The sequence below is a fragment of the Megalops cyprinoides genome, chromosome 24 (assembly GCF_013368585.1).
Source record: "Megalops cyprinoides isolate fMegCyp1 chromosome 24, fMegCyp1.pri, whole genome shotgun sequence".
Lineage (NCBI taxonomy): Eukaryota > Metazoa > Chordata > Actinopteri > Elopiformes > Megalopidae > Megalops > Megalops cyprinoides.
This window is the reverse complement of record NC_050606.1, coordinates 7,166,312-7,183,417: the sequence shown is the minus strand read 5'-3', so window position 1 is coordinate 7,183,417 and position 17,106 is coordinate 7,166,312. Positions and strand designations below refer to the sequence as shown.

At 44.0% G+C, this 17,106-nt stretch overlaps 2 protein-coding genes across 3 annotated transcripts in view; both read left to right on the top strand.

Moving 5' to 3' along the window:
• The window catches only part of LOC118770936 (dipeptidyl aminopeptidase-like protein 6), a 120,570-nt gene extending 119,013 nt beyond the window's left edge, over positions 1-1,557 (top strand). For both annotated transcript variants that reach the window (XM_036518725.1, XM_036518726.1), the window contains exon 26: positions 246-1,557. In XM_036518725.1, the coding sequence (XP_036374618.1) occupies positions 246-386 (141 nt within the window). In that variant the 3' untranslated portion in view covers positions 387-1,557. The remainder of the gene's footprint in view (positions 1-245) is intronic.
• A 6,611-nt stretch (positions 1,558-8,168) lies between these two features.
• Positions 8,169-17,106, top strand: part of LOC118771428 (laminin subunit alpha-3-like) — an 83,999-nt gene continuing 75,061 nt past the window's right edge. Inside the window, exons 1-2 of the mRNA XM_036519418.1 lie at positions 8,169-8,712; positions 9,998-10,150. Of these exons, the coding sequence (XP_036375311.1) occupies positions 8,449-8,712; positions 9,998-10,150 (417 nt within the window). The 5' untranslated portion in view covers positions 8,169-8,448. The remainder of the gene's footprint in view (positions 8,713-9,997; positions 10,151-17,106) is intronic.

Here is a 17,106-nt window from a genome sequence, read left to right as displayed (position 1 = left end):
ATATTGGGTCCTTTGTGTGTGCCTTCCTTGATTTTCACCAGGTTTGACAATCAACTGGTTAATTTATTGAATGCAACCACACCCTCTTTGATTACTAAAACACTACCTCAGTTAGTTATGAACGATCAGTTTCATCAACATGGCTTCAATATCCATAATTTGTGTACTTTATTTTTCTGAAAAAGCAGAAACAGCAATCCGTTTACCTTGATGCTCAGCGCAGTAACACGTGTGTTTTTCCTCAGATATATCCAGACGAGGGTCACCTCCTTCACAACGTGGCCACGAGGCAGCACTTGAGCCAGTCCCTGGTGAACTTTTTCGAGGAGTGCTTCAGGTTGCCCGAGCGGGTGGCGGAGGACAAGATGGACGAGGACGAGGGTTAAGCCGCGTCTGCGCCGAGCACAAGACACAAGCATCAACACGATATGCAACTGACGGCTTTCTTTTCCCCCCTTTCTTTGAGTCGGCTTTTTCCAAATCGTCCTTCACAGCACCCTCCCCACCCCCCATGTCTGCCTTAACCGCAGCCCTCGCTCTTCCTCCTCCCCCTACCCCTCCTCCTCCTCCTCCTCCTCCTCTCTCGTTTGTTCACAGTCAGAACGTCCAGCATGACATATGACATACACGCATCACCAACATGGGCATCCCTGCTCCGCTGCATAGTGTTATTTGAAAGAGAAAGAGTGCAGGGAGGCTTTCGTAGCAGAAGGAGGGCAGTGCTGGTGGACCCACACAGGTGGGAGAGAGCTCCCCCAACACACGCGCCCCTCTCCTCTCCGAGCTGCTCCGCGTCCGTTAGCCTGGCGACCGAGCCAGCTGAAACGAAAAGGTTTCATAGCACAAACATCTCAGACCAACGTCCAGACTCCCCCAGCAGGGTCCACTGGGTACAAGATAAAGTGAAACGCTGTGGGCATGACGGTGGGCGATTTGTGTCACTGGCGGTAATGTTTAGTAAGTGACGCCGACCTCTCTGGCCACCGGTTGCACTTTTGTTCATTGTTCTTAAAGTAAAGCAGCACACAAAATATTTACTGATTACTAGGGTGTCTTACTGTTTGTTTCTCAGTGTTTGACTTTATCCTAATCTCAAAATCTTGTGTAACCTCAAATACATATACTATAAAAGCTTTGAAACGATACGTGATTATATGGCTTGAGGCCCCTGTGTTTCTGAAGAATAAGGGCATAAAAAGTAGTCAGTTTAGTTTATTTTGTAATTGGGACCATATCAACAGAACATTGTAATGGTTAAAGAGGCTTTTCTTGTTTACGTACAGTACAAGGTCCGTACATAACTACTGATATAGAAGTCTCAAAAAAAAAAAATCTGTGCCTTACTTTTGGAGCAAACTGTCCTTTACAAGAACTCACCTTGCAAGGACTCTCCTTGAAACACAAGGCTCATTTTTAATGACCAGTGACGATGGAAAAATCCTAACAATGACATGTTTTTGCTTTTGCGAACACCGTAGTGTTCTCAGAACATTCAAAGCAAATGACAGTCAAGACACTGCATTTCAACTTTATGTCAATATTATACCAAGTCAACCACATGCGGGTCTTTAGTGCCATAGTGTGGAATCTGAGTTATTACATTTCCAAATATGTATCACAAGACTGTGCTTGTATATTATTATGATGTAATTCTCAAAGGTCAAAAATTGTTTTCCATTCCAAAAAAATAATTTTAAAAGGTTTTAAACTCTATGGGAGTTTGTATGACATAAGTTTTGCAAATGGATTTTTTTTGCTTATTTTTGTTCCTTTTTAGGTTGGCATGTTGGCACCATTTGCGACTTTTTTCAGTAGTTCAAATTAAGCTATGTATTTTTGACAGCTTGAATGTTCCTTACAGGCCTGCATTTCATTTAGTGTTGTGGGTGAAATTTCTCTTTCTTTCTCTCTCTCTCTCTCTTTCTCTCTCGCAATCTTGTCCGTTATTATAGCAATGTTCCTCTACATCATTTTGGTCTCTTGATATTTCAATGTGACTTGTATATAAAACATTTTGAAAGTTAAATTTGTTAATGTTTTTTTTCCCGTTCTCTCGTTCTGTTCTTTGTGGAAATGATGCCACACAGTTGCACACTTGGGCATTATAACAGGTGACACTGGCGCTGGGGCTTGCATATCCCTGTCAGTTTGAGAAGAGACCATGTGACAATGCACTTCACTCTGTCTATCAAACCTGTAGAGGAAAAAACAACAACAACAACGATAAGTTGTGGCATGAAAGTATGTGTTGTCAGAATAAAGTTATTTTATCATCATAGTCCTTGTTATTATTCATACAATATCATTGCTATTATTATTATTATTATTAGTGGTAGTGGCAGTAGTAGTAGTAGTAGTAGGACATTCTTAATTATTGGGAATTGTTGGAATTATTGGGAATATGATTTCCTGTTTTCGTTTATTGTTGAAAGGTAAGTTATTTGACCCCGTCTTCTTTTAAGAGGGCAACCCCTCATGGAACCTCTCATTAGCATATGAAGTACATCAACACCCTTCTTACATTGAGGCTGACATGCCACTGGAGCCTGTGCAGGAATCCCTGTTGAGCTCAGACAGGAAGTGAACAGTGCCCGGTGCCACACCCACCCGCTGCCTCAGTGAATCCCAGGTATGAGGCTGAACACCCCAGCTTTGTTTCTGTAGTTTTCATACTATCTAACTGATTCCCTTTGTCGCACTCTAGCTTTCTCAAACACACAAAAGTGAGACTCTGAGATTGCACTGTTCTTCTGTTTCCTGGTTTTCTGATAATTTCTGCTTTCTCCTTTGAGTCTTGTCGCTTTGCCTGGCACAGTTTCCCCCACGAGGACCCGCTGTGGAGAAGCTTTTGGTAAATCTTTGGGTCATGAGAATCACATATACAGGAATATAGTTTACCTTTTAAGTCCGTTTTAAGACAGGTTTAAGCCATCTTTATGGCTCACTGTTAGATTTTCACATGTAGTTTAACAAGAACACACTCCAAAGTATGGGAGACATTATAGGTTTTAACATAGGATGGTCTGAATTTGGTCTAAGTAAGAACATAAGTTATTTGAAGAGAATAAGCCATTCAGCCCAGCTAAGCATATCTTGAGTGTATCTAGTCCCACGTCAAACCTGGTGTTAGATACTCAAAGGGTCTCAGATTCAGCTATGAATCCTCTTTATCTGTTCCATGCATTAATGACTCCCCAAAGGAAAGAAAATACTTCCTAATGTCAGTGTTAAATTTTCGCTTGCTTTCCTTCTTATCTGAGCCAGTCTGAATATGCCTTGCCCCTCGATTAGCTCATTTCCTAATGATGGAGGAATGGCAGATAACGTGTAACAGCTCCTAACAGGCCCAGACAAAGGCAACTACTTGGAGACAATGGTCAAATGGGAACTGGGGATGATGTGAGCTGTAATGATCTAGAAGTCTGACTCACATGAATATAAATATGTACCTACAGAGATTTATGTAAAATACTCTGACTTGCATTAATGAACATGTCTCACTTTAGTTCTGCTGTGTATGTAAAATGGGTTGCAATATTCACAGCTTCAGGGGTCCAAGTCTTCAGAGTAATTTTCCACTTCAGCAGTTTTTGAAATTAAACGGAAAAATCTGAAAATAACCAAGGCTGTCACACGTTTACCACACCTCTGAATTTAATGTTCTGTTAAGATGAGCAACTTGGCAAATGATGTTACTTTTCTTATGATACACTGCCCTCTAGTGTTCAGGGGTGTAAACAGGTTGTAACAAGCCATCTGACAACTCTCCCCAATGTCTCTTGGATATGACAGGTATGTACCGCTGCATCTTAGGATATTTCTTTATATGCCATATTTCTTCAAATATAAAGCAATGCCCATAAGACTATTTTTGATCTGTAATAAGAGCCTGTCCACTAGATGGTACAAGAATACTATTGCGTGCTAGGAGAGGAAACTTAATGGGAAATTCAGTTCATTTCACAAAACAGTTAACCTTTCATTCCTGCATAACTCAATGACAGCGTACTCTGAATAAGCATAACAGTCTTTGTACTTCACTTTATCATTTTTCCAAATTGCAGAAAATTTAATATGAAGAAATACTGTAAATGGGAAAGGTTCCAGGGCTCTACACATTATAATTAGTTTATTAACATTTGCGTATGTGAAGACATGATGCTGGTGTCATAATGGGCGGTATAGTAAAATCATGTGACCTGTGGGCATGTTTTAGGTCTCATCAGATGGCGCACATTGCCTTCTACAAACTTGCCAAAATCTGCAAGTTTTTGGGAAAGTAGTATATTCTTCAGAGAAATGTATTTAAAGTTTATGCTTATAACATTCTTATCATTAGCATACACCCCATCCATGGTGACTGACTGAGCATAAGTTTGAATGTTATAGTGGAAAATACAAAAATTAAATAATGTACAATATCCTCATACACACATCCACCTAAGAGTATGGAGCCATGCTCCATATCAGCTACTAATACAAATTCCTAAGTAGATCTCTTATTAATTATCATCATGTAAATGTAAATAACCAGCTACTGGCTATCAATACAAATAGTGACAGATGTGCCACAGATATTAGCTCAAAGTGAAAAGCCAGCATGAAGCTGAACTTGAGCTAGAAAAGGGTGGGGAGGATGGTGAGCGTCTCTGCTGTCCAGGTCGGAGTAGGTGGCTCATTCCACCACTAGAGGGCCAAGTCTGAGAATCATCAGGCTGTCGTTTGTGGAGCTGCGTAGAAGTGGGGCAGTCTACTGTGAAACTGGAGCAGCCCGTTGGGAGAGAAGATCAGAGGTAGTAAATTGATATGGTACAGCCCAATCTCAACCACTCTGAAACATGCAGAACCTGCTTGAATTGGACACGAGAAACACTTGGCAACCAGCTGAGAGAGATTAGAAGAGGGGTGACCCGACAGTAGGCAGAGACAGAGACGACCAGTCATGCAGCAGTCGCGGATGGGTGGGGTTGGTTGAATGCCGTTTGTTCGAAGGCCATCCAGAAGGCAGTGGCGGTAGTCCCGGGAAGATACAGTAACAACACAACCTTGACCGCAATTGTAATATACTCCATGACACACCCTCGAAACAACTGTGACACATTCCAAAGCCTTGAAGGCCAGTAGAAATAACATGTGAGAGAAGAACACTTACATACCACTGGAGTGTCCAGGATGTAATGTTTTGTTTTGTTTTTTTTTTTTAAATGGGGGGCAGGCACACCCTCCCAACAAGTAGCCTACACTACAGTACAATATTAGCACTTAGCAACGGCGTACAAAAACAGAGCCATGGTTTGGAATTATGATCCACTTAATTCAAGCACTCAAAATAGCTTGTACACAGTACTTAGAACTGTACTGACGTGGAAGATACAAATCACGATTCACATGACATAAATCGACTGTCAGCCTCAGACGCTGAAACAAGCAGGCTACTTCTCCGCTCAACAGAATCTTCTTATCACAACAGACTGAGCTTTGCACACTGCAAATGCTCAACATTAAATTCTTTCTTTCCTTGATACTTATGTTGAGAATAGTGAGCATAGCCATAAATATGTAAATATGTATAGTCATAAAGTCATTCATAATATAAGCCATTAATTCCATTGGATATCATCAGTGAAACGCCCCTTAACTCCATAACTGACTGTAATTTTGAATTAAAGAGAAATCTCTTTTCATTCTCGCCTAAGGTACATTATCTTCTTGCTCTTCTCAGTCATCACGTTTTTCCGAATTTCCTTCATTTTATCAGTGTTCCTATAGGCCTAATCTAAAATTTTAGTTCTGACCGCATTTCTAACACCAGGTCAAGAACTTTGTATGGCCTGCTACAACATTATATTGTCTTGCTGCAACGTTTCTGCTGATTTGACTAATTGGCATAGTTTCTCCTGAGAGATGTGAACCATTTGTATAGCGGGTTACGGATTATAGTGTCGTTGAATAATTGTCTCTACCCTACGCCTCTCATGGGGAAACGTTGCCAGGGAGAGCACACGCTTCGGTGACCGCTGCGGTATATATTCCAGTGTCAGGTGTTTGTCGCTTTGTCGTGAGAATTCCTCTGCCATCCAGAAATTAAATCGCGGCGCGTAGGTCCCACCATTAAACGATCGTATTACTCCCCCCTGCGATCCCTGCAGAAGCCCGTGTTGGCTGTCACTACATCGGGGCACGACTCGTGCATGGCTTCGTGTATCAACGGAAGGCCAAGCGGGGGATCCTGTTTCTGTCAACGGGTGTATTGTGCAGCAACCTCCATAGAATGGAAGAGGTCAACCCACTAAGTCACACAGCTAAAGGGAACAGTTGACTGAAGTCGCACATTATATATTACAGTATATGCGCATTATACAGAATACTTCTTATAATGCAACGTTGAAATACAATGCAGTGTTGTATGTTGCTATTAAATAACCGATTGCTGGTATAATGCGTAACTTGTACGTGTTTAAACCATTTTCCATGACCAAAAACTTTATTGTGCATTTTGGAATCGTCAGTGAGGCAGGTGGAAGGAGATCCCTTTATCGCTAGACACGCAAAAGGAGCAGTTTGCTGTATTGTGGCAAACACACCAGTAGAGGGAGACAGTTCACCGTGTGATTAATTAACAAAGATAGCCACGAAAGCATTTTGATTCATTCCTAATTTAGATAAAGCTACAAATTGCTGTATTGGTCACGGTGAGAGAGGCCATTTTACTTTTTTCGCAATGGTAATGGGCAGAGTGACAGTTTGATACATAATTAATGACTCGAAAGGCATTGTGGTTGTTCCTGTGGTCATTAACTCTACGGGGTATGTCCTGACAGCCCCCAACTTGACGGATAACACAACTGAAAAGAAGACAAAATAAGAATAATTGAGGAAAAGACTATAATAGAGAGTAGACTGCTATATCAGCTATGGAGAGAGCAGAGAGCAGAGGGACAGCACACTGTGTTGTTGATGGTGACACAGGGAGATGAGCAACAGACTGTATTAATATTACTGAGAGAGGTAGTGTGGGACAGCAGTGTTTTCTAGTGGACAGCAGCCCGACTCATAACCGAAAGGTTGCTGGTTCAATTCCCTGCAAGGGCACTGCTGTTTTACCCTTGGGCAAGGTACTTAACCCACAATTTCCTCAATAAATTGATAAATAAGAATGGATAAAACTGTACCCTACGCTATGGGAGTCTCTCTGTATACGAGTGTGCGCTAAATGACAATAATGTAATGTAATATAAAGGTAGTTGGTGCGTTTGCTTTTAGCAACACAGAAACGGCAAACCTGTATATTTATATGTTTTATGCATTAGAATCCCCGTCGATGTTTTTGCCCTCAGCAGTCACATCCCATTCGAAGAGAACGTCTCAACAACAAGCTGAATCTCCAAGCGCAGGGCATGGCAGGGCAGATCATTTGTTTCAGGGTGGGGTTTGTCTTTGAACATCTGACAGTCACATTCCAAGTCTATTTTCTCTGTCTCGGCACCTGCAATTAAATCTCATGATTTATTACACTCCTCACTCAGTGGTATTTGTGCTATTTGTTGAGTACATGAAATTGGATTGTGACTTTATAGCACATTTCATCTCTGATCATTTTTGACAACATTCACTGAATTTCTTAACTGCTTTAGTAAATATTCTGCTGTTAAAATGGTTAAATTTGGAGGAGACAGACAATATCCATCACTCTGAAAAGGGCCTCAAATGAGCAATCTGATAATGCAACTATGTGCTCATGCTCTGTTAGGACCATCAAACCATTACTAACAGACCCTCTTATGCAGAGTGACTTACACAGCGCATCTAATAAAGTGGCGTGGAAAAGTTGCAGAAAGAGCTGAACATGGTGAGATCACAACGTGGACATCATAGCGGGCAATGTTAGTGTTTTTAACAAAACTGAAACTTCCTCAGCGCAAAATAAAAGAGAAAAATGTTTGCACATTGTTTGTGCGTTATATCTGTTCGCTGTAGGTAACCTATCCACTTCTAGCAACACATGAAACTGTTCATTTTCCCATGATGATTATTAATCGCGATACTGTACTGTATTAATATTGTCCCAGTACCTTTTCAGAAATGTTCAGCTAGCGCCTGTTCGGTGTTGCAAAGTGAGAGCAACAGTCCCAGCCCCCGCGTTCATTCGTGGATTGCCTCTGATAGGGGAACCTCCCCATAGCGACAAGCAGAAAGGTGGAAGAACCTGCCGGAGCGAACTTATTTTTGCTTCAGAAAACCATGCTATCGAAACACCACTCGGAAGCGAACGCCGAGAACTCACTTAAACCGCTACACCCACGGACTTGAGCCTCACACTCCGGGCGGGTTATTGTACTTTTCGGGAGTGAGTGCGTGTGTATGTGTGCATGGTGCGCTACTTACTATGGGGATCTAATATGCGCTGCGGGTTGGCTTCAGCACTGATAAGGATTCTCGAACTCGAACATGGCGAGGGGCACGGAGGGAGTCCATTCCACTACCCTGCTGGTGTCTGTAACGCTCGCTGTCCTTGGGGCTGTACGCGCACAGGTCCCCGGTAACGAAATTACGGGGTTTAGTCTTAGCCCGCCGTACTTCAACCTGGCAGAAGGAGCTCGGATATCTGCAACGGCAACGTGCGGCGAGGATGAAACGGAAAGACCTCGGTCAGACCTATACTGCAAGCTTGTTGGCGGACCAACCACTGGGCTACCCAGTCAGACGATACAGGTAAGCGATGCATCATTTGTCACACGCTTACCTGCTGTATTTTTTCAGGTGTATTTCCTCGTGTTGTGAAGGTTTAGACAATTGTGCTTTACGTTTTCGTTGTTTGTGTACTCTTTCCAGCATGAGGACGGGGGTTATTTAGTGCCAGTGTTTAATAATTTGGTGCGTGTGTAAGAAACAGTTCTGCCTGTAGCTGACCAAACTCAAGCGCATGGTAGTGAATAGATCGGTAAATGCATTTTTTTGTAAACAATGCCACTCTAGTACAGTTCGATGAAAAAAGAATGTATTCACTGACCCGAGCCTTAAAAACCCTTTGTGTTTACTTTATGACAAATAGTTATTGTTTCGAGGAAAACTGTGCCATATACTGTAGCTCGCATGATCAGATTATTTCCATAGCCTCCTTTATTAAAATAATAAAGTCAGTGTTTTTTTTTCTGATCAACACAACTTTATCTCCGTAAGCTCACATAACAGTTCTGTCTTCTTGGCTGTCGTGCACAAAAATGAGTCACTTGCTGCCATTGTAGGAAATACAAACAATGAAATGATCCCTGACCAAACTGTTCCGCTGCCAAAAGTGTTTTAATGCTTAGTTATGGAGCCCGATAGTGCACGTAACCAAAGGTTGTGCTGCCGTTCGGCGCAGCTTTGGATCCCGCGGACACCGTAAAACACAGCATAGTTTCAAAGCGCCTTCGTTTTGCTAAGTTACCTCGGGCGCTATATTTCTGCGACTACACGTGACGACGCTTGGGGCGAAGATAAAAGGCCGTTGGCTGGTTATGGTGTATCCAGCTACGAAATCGTTCTTTTTGTTTAATCAACCAATAAAACGGTTTCAATTCTGCATTTTGTTTTACAGCACTGTAACTCTTTTACAGACATTCATCTCAATAAGCAGCTTCCTCAGTTAAAAGTCTAGTTAGGGTGTTGCTGATAGTTTGCTGTTGTCTGTCACCCAGTTATGCACTGGCTGCGTCAGACCTTGTGCGCTGGTACCTTGTGAGTGTACCAATGAGGGCAGCACCTCCTATAGTTAATAATTTCCTGATGGAGCATTAAGCTACTCAGCTAAAGCAGCCTAACACAAATCAACAGACTGTCAGTTTGACATTAGAGTAATCATGCTCTGGTGAGTGGCAGTGTGTGCTTCTCTGAAATGCACCGCAAGTGTCTTTTGCGCAGCTGTGTTGCCACCAAGCTGTGTTTCTGCTCTGAGCAGCTGGCCATCCCTCTCTCTGTCTCTCTCTCACTCTCCCTTTCTCCCTCCCTTTCTCAGGGCCAGTTCTGTGACCAGTGCAACTCCAACGACCCGAACACAGCGCACCCGGCAAGCAACGCCATCGACGGGACGGAGCGCTGGTGGCAGAGCCCTCCTCTTTCCCGAGGTCTGAACTACAATGAGGTGAACATCACTCTGGACCTGGGACAGGTGAGCACATCTCCCTTTGCCATTGGCTGGCCTGCTTGAGAGGCGTGTCCCCTGCGAGGAGGGTATGAAATCAAGTGCCGTTGATGTGGTGGAGTACATCGTGGGGGCATTGCGACTCGTTTAGAGTGAGTGTGGGTCACGTGATTTGTGCGAGGTGGAAGCCCTCATTGACGATACGACATATTGTCGTATCCTGGGTTTGGATGGTCTGGGCCTGAAGGCCCAGCTGTGCACGAGCGGTTGGTTTCCCACAGTGTTCGCAGCTGAGATATTTGCCTGTCGACTCCGATTCAGTGCGTGAGGCCGCTCATCGGGCGGGTGGAAGGGCAGCGTCCGAGACGGCGGCGGTCATGTGAGCGATATCCTACACCTGGCGGGAGGCCAGGAATTAGGAGTCATGCCCCTGTGGCCTGGGGGAACGTCCAGCCATCGCGGCCCCCCGTTGGGGCGGAGGAATGGGCGCGCGGCGCGGTCCGCAGCTCTGCGCCTTACGCTCAATTATCCATTGGGGAAAGGAATCCGGTCAGGGATTAGGGATTAGGGGGGCGGGATGTTACGCTCTTGTGCCTGGGTGGGGTATGGTGGGGGGTGTGGAGGGGGTAGCTGACGTACGATGAGACGCGTTTGGCAACGGTCTGGTGACGGCACCTGAGCCACGTGAATGGAGACCCCCCCACCCCGAGCATACTTTCCCCCCACGAGCCGGCCAGCAAGCGTCATACCACGCATGACCCGCCCAAACACCCTGCACATGCGGTCGGAGGGTTTTCCATCCCTCATTTTAGACGCGTGTCAGAGGGGCTCCTCTAAAAATAGCGTCCAGCCGGCAGATACGCGCGTGGAGCTGTAGGGTGAAAGTCCCCCCCCCCCCCCCCCCCCGCTTTGAGAAGTGGTAATGCTCTGTTTATTCGGGATCGGGAAAGTGGCATTACTGCATTACGGTGTGCTATAAAGGGCGGGGCTTTAGTGTCCCTTGAGCCCTTGGCTAATGCCGTCTGTGTCCGCCTCTGTCTCCCAGCCAGCTGTACCTGGGTTTCCGCGCTTGTGTCATGCCTGTTTTTAGCGCAGCAAATCTTTTCGCAATGCGGCGCGTGTATTTACGTAGGGGATTTGTTGGGATATGGTCTTGGCACTTCGTTAGAAAAGCAGGGCTTTTTTCGCCTGCATAGCGTAACTTTTATAGAAGACATTTGTTTTAGCAAGTGTGAGTGGCAGATTTTGGCAAAATGAACACTTGTCTACAATGTCACAGTGGGAGGTTGTAGTCAGGTAGCTTGTTAATTGATGATTACAGGTATTTAAATGAAGAAATTATCCATGTAAATGGTCCTTCAGAATTAAAATATTGGACTGGAAAGTTCACATTCCAAAGAGAAGGTTCTAGTTTTCACATGTTGTTGTCTATGACTTGTGTTGCTTTGTGCCAAACTGTCAGACTTTTCTTGAGGTAACACAGAAAAGAAGCATGTTTGAGGGTGTGCATGAACTTACACGAGACGCAAAATGAGGCCTGTAGGTCTCCACTCTAATCATATCTCCTACGCCATTAAAGGCTGCAGTTGGCAGCAGATCACAGCAAGATTGACTCATCCTAAAGTCGTTGACCTTTTGAATGTAACCTACTGTTACTGCCGTCTTGTTCTCTGCATTCCATGACCAGGCTGTTTTTCAGTTGCGATTTCTGGTGGTTAGACTAACAGTTGTGATTTGTCGAAGGAGTGTGTGAAAACAATTGCAGCCGTTGATGAAGGGAACCCCGATTCACGTGTCCGCCTTTTTGGGTGTCTGTGTTGCTGATGTAGAGTTGCTGACCTGATTGGGTGCTGCTATGTTTTTTTCTTTCACCTCTGAACAATATGCTGTATGACTAACAGGGAAGCCCAGAGTTAGCAGTGAAAGTGTGAGGAGAAACTACAGAAATAAATGTCCTTGAATTGGGGGTGTCATACTTTGGCTGCACCCATAATTCAGTATGAATATCATCACATTTGCTACAGTATGATATGAGGGTTTAACTCCAAATTAATTAATACTTTACTAAGTAAATGGAACCATGGCAAGAGTCAGTAATGTTTCCCCTATTGTATCTCTGGCCCGAGTCATCATTATTGCCGACATCCTTGTACTGACATATTTTCCTGACTTATTTAGCTTAAGTTGTGGCAGTTTCTGCCGGTATACAGCAGAGAGGTGGTCATTGATATTGCAGGAGTAGGATTCGGTGTGAATGGGCTTTATGGTTTTGTCAAAGAGCACAGGTGCTGGGCTCCACCTGTTCTCTGTCCTTTTCATGGTGGATGTATCTCATAATGGTGTGGTTTATGTTTATGTAATGCGAGAGTTCAGAAGGAGCGCTGCTTTTATTTTTTGTCATACCCTGATGAGAATTAAAGCCTCTTGATTCTCTGTGCATGAGGCTTGGTCCTGTTCTGCCACACCAAATGCCCAGTGATTCATTTGAAGACAGTTTACAGTTTCTGCAGTTAAATCAGTCTGTACAGTTACATCTCTGAGTTTTGTAACATATCAGTTCTGTCTTTGGTTTTCTTACCTCTGTGTTTTAAAAGCAAAGCTAACATAATAGGGGGTGAATTGCTGAAAAAGAATAATTGTTTGATGGCTTCAAATGGATGCTGCTGTTTCTGTGAAATGAAGGTATTTCCGGAGGGTTCCGCTCAAGCCAAAGCCAGACCAAAACAGAACACAGGGCCATTTCATCACGCTGCATTCAACGGCTGCGTAGGACCGCTTTATAATGTCACATTCACAGAGCAACCGCCTGTGCTCTCCTTTTCTGTTTGACCTTTGATGCGTGGCGAAGTCAGCTTCAGAGAAACCGTGCAAGCCTGAAATGAGGGAGGTCTGTTTTTTTTTTTTTGGAAGCAACAGTTAACCAGCCGCTCCCACACCTGCACAGTAAACACTGACCCAAGGTGCACTGTCTCCATTGACCTGCCATCTGCCTTGGCACTGGCTGTTTCTCACACCACAAGTCGCTCGATGCGCTACATGTTAGCTAGCACTAGATTCAAGAAGAAGGTTCAAGAGCTTTATTGTCATAGTGCAATTTCGTTGTGCTTGCACAAACTGGAAGAGCCACAGTTCTATCACTGGCAATGACTTTATCTATAGGCGCCTGGTGATTCCATAGGGGTAGCTGGGAGGCGCTATTGTGGCAGTGGCCCAAGGAACCTGCCCCAGTGGAATGAAGCCAGGTGTGTCCCCAACAGCTGACTCCTGATCACAGCCAGCTAATAGCAGAGCACAGACTCCAATAGTGGAGGTCTGATTTATTTGTTTTTAAACAGCATACAGTCAATTTAACTTTGAGGGGTGTATTTATTTTAATTGCAGTTTGCTTTGGATTTAGGTTTAAGAAGTGAGTTTAAACAAGCTGTGCTCTGGCAGAAGTGAATAAAGTAAGGCTGTGTAAGGAATGAAATGACCACACAAGGACCACATGTAAGAAATTAAATATTTAATCTTATGAGATCTCACAATTCAGATATCAGCTTTTTTTTTTTTTTTTTTTTGCAAAACAAGTGAAGGATTACCCACCTAAAACAAACACGCACTCACACAAACTCGCACACATCTCACATAAACTCACACCCTGCCCCTGGAGACCTTTGTTTAAAAATAATTTGTAGGGTGATCTGGCGACAGCTTTCCCTGGTGTGCTGGTCACGCTCAGTTTCTGCGGGCAGCAGATTGTCTGGCCGTGTATTTTGGGACCTCTGACAGCAGGCCTATCTGTGTGAGCTCACTGGTCTGTGCGCCTTCGGCATGTAGTAACACATTGCTGTCCTTCACGTGGGGTAGGTAGCGAGAGGCTCCTGATTGCTGTTGAAATGACCGAGTGACTTGTTGATAACACTCTGCAGCTGCAGAGCCGAAATGTCAAACGGGAGCCGCTGGTTAGAAACCCGTTTGATGGAAGCGGCCTGCAGGCTTAGCTGAGCCGACGGTACCTCTGCGCGTGTGGTAGTTATGTAAGCACTGCCTCTGTAGCGGGGGCTACAGGTTTCAAAAGGTTTCCTTCTTTTGGCCGAAGGATACCCTGCAACTTAATCCCCCCTGCTTCAGTTTTCCACTTAAGTCTGTTTGAATGTTGGAGCTGAGGTCTGGCCTCCTTTTGACAGAGTCGTGATGGAGGTTTCTTTGTTTCAAACCTCTTCATAGAGGCTGACGTGAACAAAGGTTGGATTCTTTCAGGTCCTTTGAAAGGGATCTTGTTTTTTCTTTTTTTTTGGGGGGGGGGGGGGGGGGGTGGGGTGAATTGGGCCAGACTGTGTGTGGTTGGGGGCCGGGGCGGAGAAAGCCCCACAGATAGTCTCACTGAACGTAGTCTGGCGTTTGAAGGATCAGTGGCGGTCTCCTCCTGTTGGCTGCACTGCTGACAGATCTGGGGTTTTGTAGGGTAGCAGCACATGCCGTGTGTGTGTGTGTGTGTGCGTGCACCTGTGCGTGCGTGTGTGTGTGCATGTGTGCGAATGTGTCTACATGTGTAGACGCATGTAAATATGTTTACGTATGTATACATGTGTGTTTGTGTCCATCCATATGTTTTGTGTTTGTGTGTGCATGTGTACTATGTGTTTATGTATGTTTTTCTGTATGGGATCATGTACAGACTCGCATGTACATGTTTGATGTGAGCATACATGTGACGGTTGTGTTTGTGTATGTGTGTGTGCTCACGCGTGATAATGCATTTGCATGTGTACATGTGTGTACACCTGTGTGTGCATGCGTGTTCAGGTGCGTGCGTGTGGGTGCGTGCTTGTGAAGTGGGGTGTTTGACAGAGGGTAATGGAAGTTACCTGAGACGAGTACACACAGCTCTCTCACCAGAGCTCTGCTGTGACCTGCTTGTGTTTCCCTCCCTCATTCCTCACCTCTCCTCCGAGCAGTAGCTCAGACTGGGCGGAGGTGCTGTTTTTCAAGGTAATTCCACACTTTGTAGTACAATTTTAACCTTCCCTCAGGTGGCATTTGGTGGCACGGTCAGGACATTAAAATTATTTATGTTCTTGGCAGAGGTTAAGTATCCATTATTGTTTTTTTTATGTCTCCACAAAAAAAAAAACCTTTTCAGCATACAAATATGGAAAGTTATTCATATACACAAAATAGACATTCACTGTGAATAATTAAAAAAATTAGCCATTAAAGTTTGTGACTAAGTAGGTATGGAAGTAGCTAGCTAGCTGTTTGACCAAAATACGATGCATTGACAAATTCAAGGCATGATGTCCTAGCTGGTGAAATATATGATTTGAAAAGTATCTAGCTAGCTCAGCAGAAAAGTTTCTTTAGCAGACGGTAGCAACATTAACATTTACACAATTCAAAAATTTGAGAGACAAAAGTCAGGAGGAGTACAGAAAATATAGTTTGTAATAGTTATGTAGCCATACATAAGTTTAAGAAGCAACCTGTCTGCTTATTTTACAGGTCTGTGCTATTACAGCAAATCAATTCCCCTGCTAGGTTAGACATTGTTTGCTGTGCCTATAATAACATACAGCTGAGAGTGCAGCTTCTGCTAGCTCATGACTCAGTTTGGGTTTTAGATGACAGCTTCAGACACTAACATCTAGCCCCAAGTATTTGATGCCAGGGATTGTGAAGATTATTGAAATCATGCAAGCTACCATTTGTGAAAGTGCAATACACTGTAACTCATGAAAGCGTAATGTTAAGGTTATGTTTTGTAGGACACTGAGATACAATTGATAATAATCATTTTTAGTATTTTGGATATTGTTAGCTATCCATCTAGCTAGGTTTTATGTGTAAGAAAGATGGCTAGAATAAAATGATTTCTTTGGATTTGTATTGGCTGAAATGGCTTCACATGTCTGCATGTCTATTGGTTGTGCACTTGCAAATGTAAGGAAGATGTTGTACTCTCAGCTGAATATGAAGAGAGACCAGTGGTGAGAGCTGTTGGTAGAGATACTGGAGGATCCATGATACAATGTGGTAGAAATAGTAAGAAGAAGAAGCAGAAAAACAAGATGGTCAAAGTAGTCTGTGGTTGTATGAAGCTGTGTCTAAATTCTGTGTGTTCAGCTGAGGTTAGATGGTGCGGAGGTAAATGTTTGTAAGGAGTCAGACCCAGAGTCAAATGTGTTTATTTTTGTAGGAAAAGGTTCTAAAAATGCCCCACTGACACGGCAGATGCCATTCATGAAAGGTAGTGGTGTGATTTCAGCTACCACTGGCACAGTGGTGATCACACGAGCCAAAGTTTGCAGCTTTTTTTTTTCGGTCCTGTAGATTACTACTTCCATTCAAGGCCAGCTGCAGGGCTTTCTCTGCCTCCTGATCCATCTCCAGGGGATGTGCTGATTCCAGGGGATTACTGAAGCGTCTGGTGCCACTGGAGGCAGAGTGAGAGTGATGCAGGTGTGTGAGTGTGAGAGAGCGGGTGGGGTGTGTGTGTGTGTGTGTGTGTGTGTGTGTGTGTGTGTGGTGTGGGGGGGGGGTCAAGGGGGCGAGGTGCCGCTGGCCTCGCCCTGTTCACGGCCCCCGCAATCACACCCCGGCTCCAGATTCGAAGAGGGGGTCACAACAGGACGGGAGAGATTCCCGGGCTGAGATTCACTCAGGAAATGAAGGAAGGCTTAAGTCTGATTCCTCTTCTTGTTTTATTGACTTCAGATTTCAGATCCAGATTTCATTTTATTCCTCTGTGTGGAAGGAATTTAATTTACTGCTTACATTGGACCATAAACCTAAATACCCTACCCTGTACTAGCCTTCACATATAAATTTTCACATTGTTTACATATATGGCATATGAACACTGTGTACCTGTTTGCAGTCTGAGCTACATCAGCTGTTGTAAGATGTGAAGTAATCAAAATCAAAAGATATATGGCAAAATATTGTTTTTTTTCTTTTAATTTTCAGCATGCGCTGCCATCTTGTATGTTCTGACATCACTT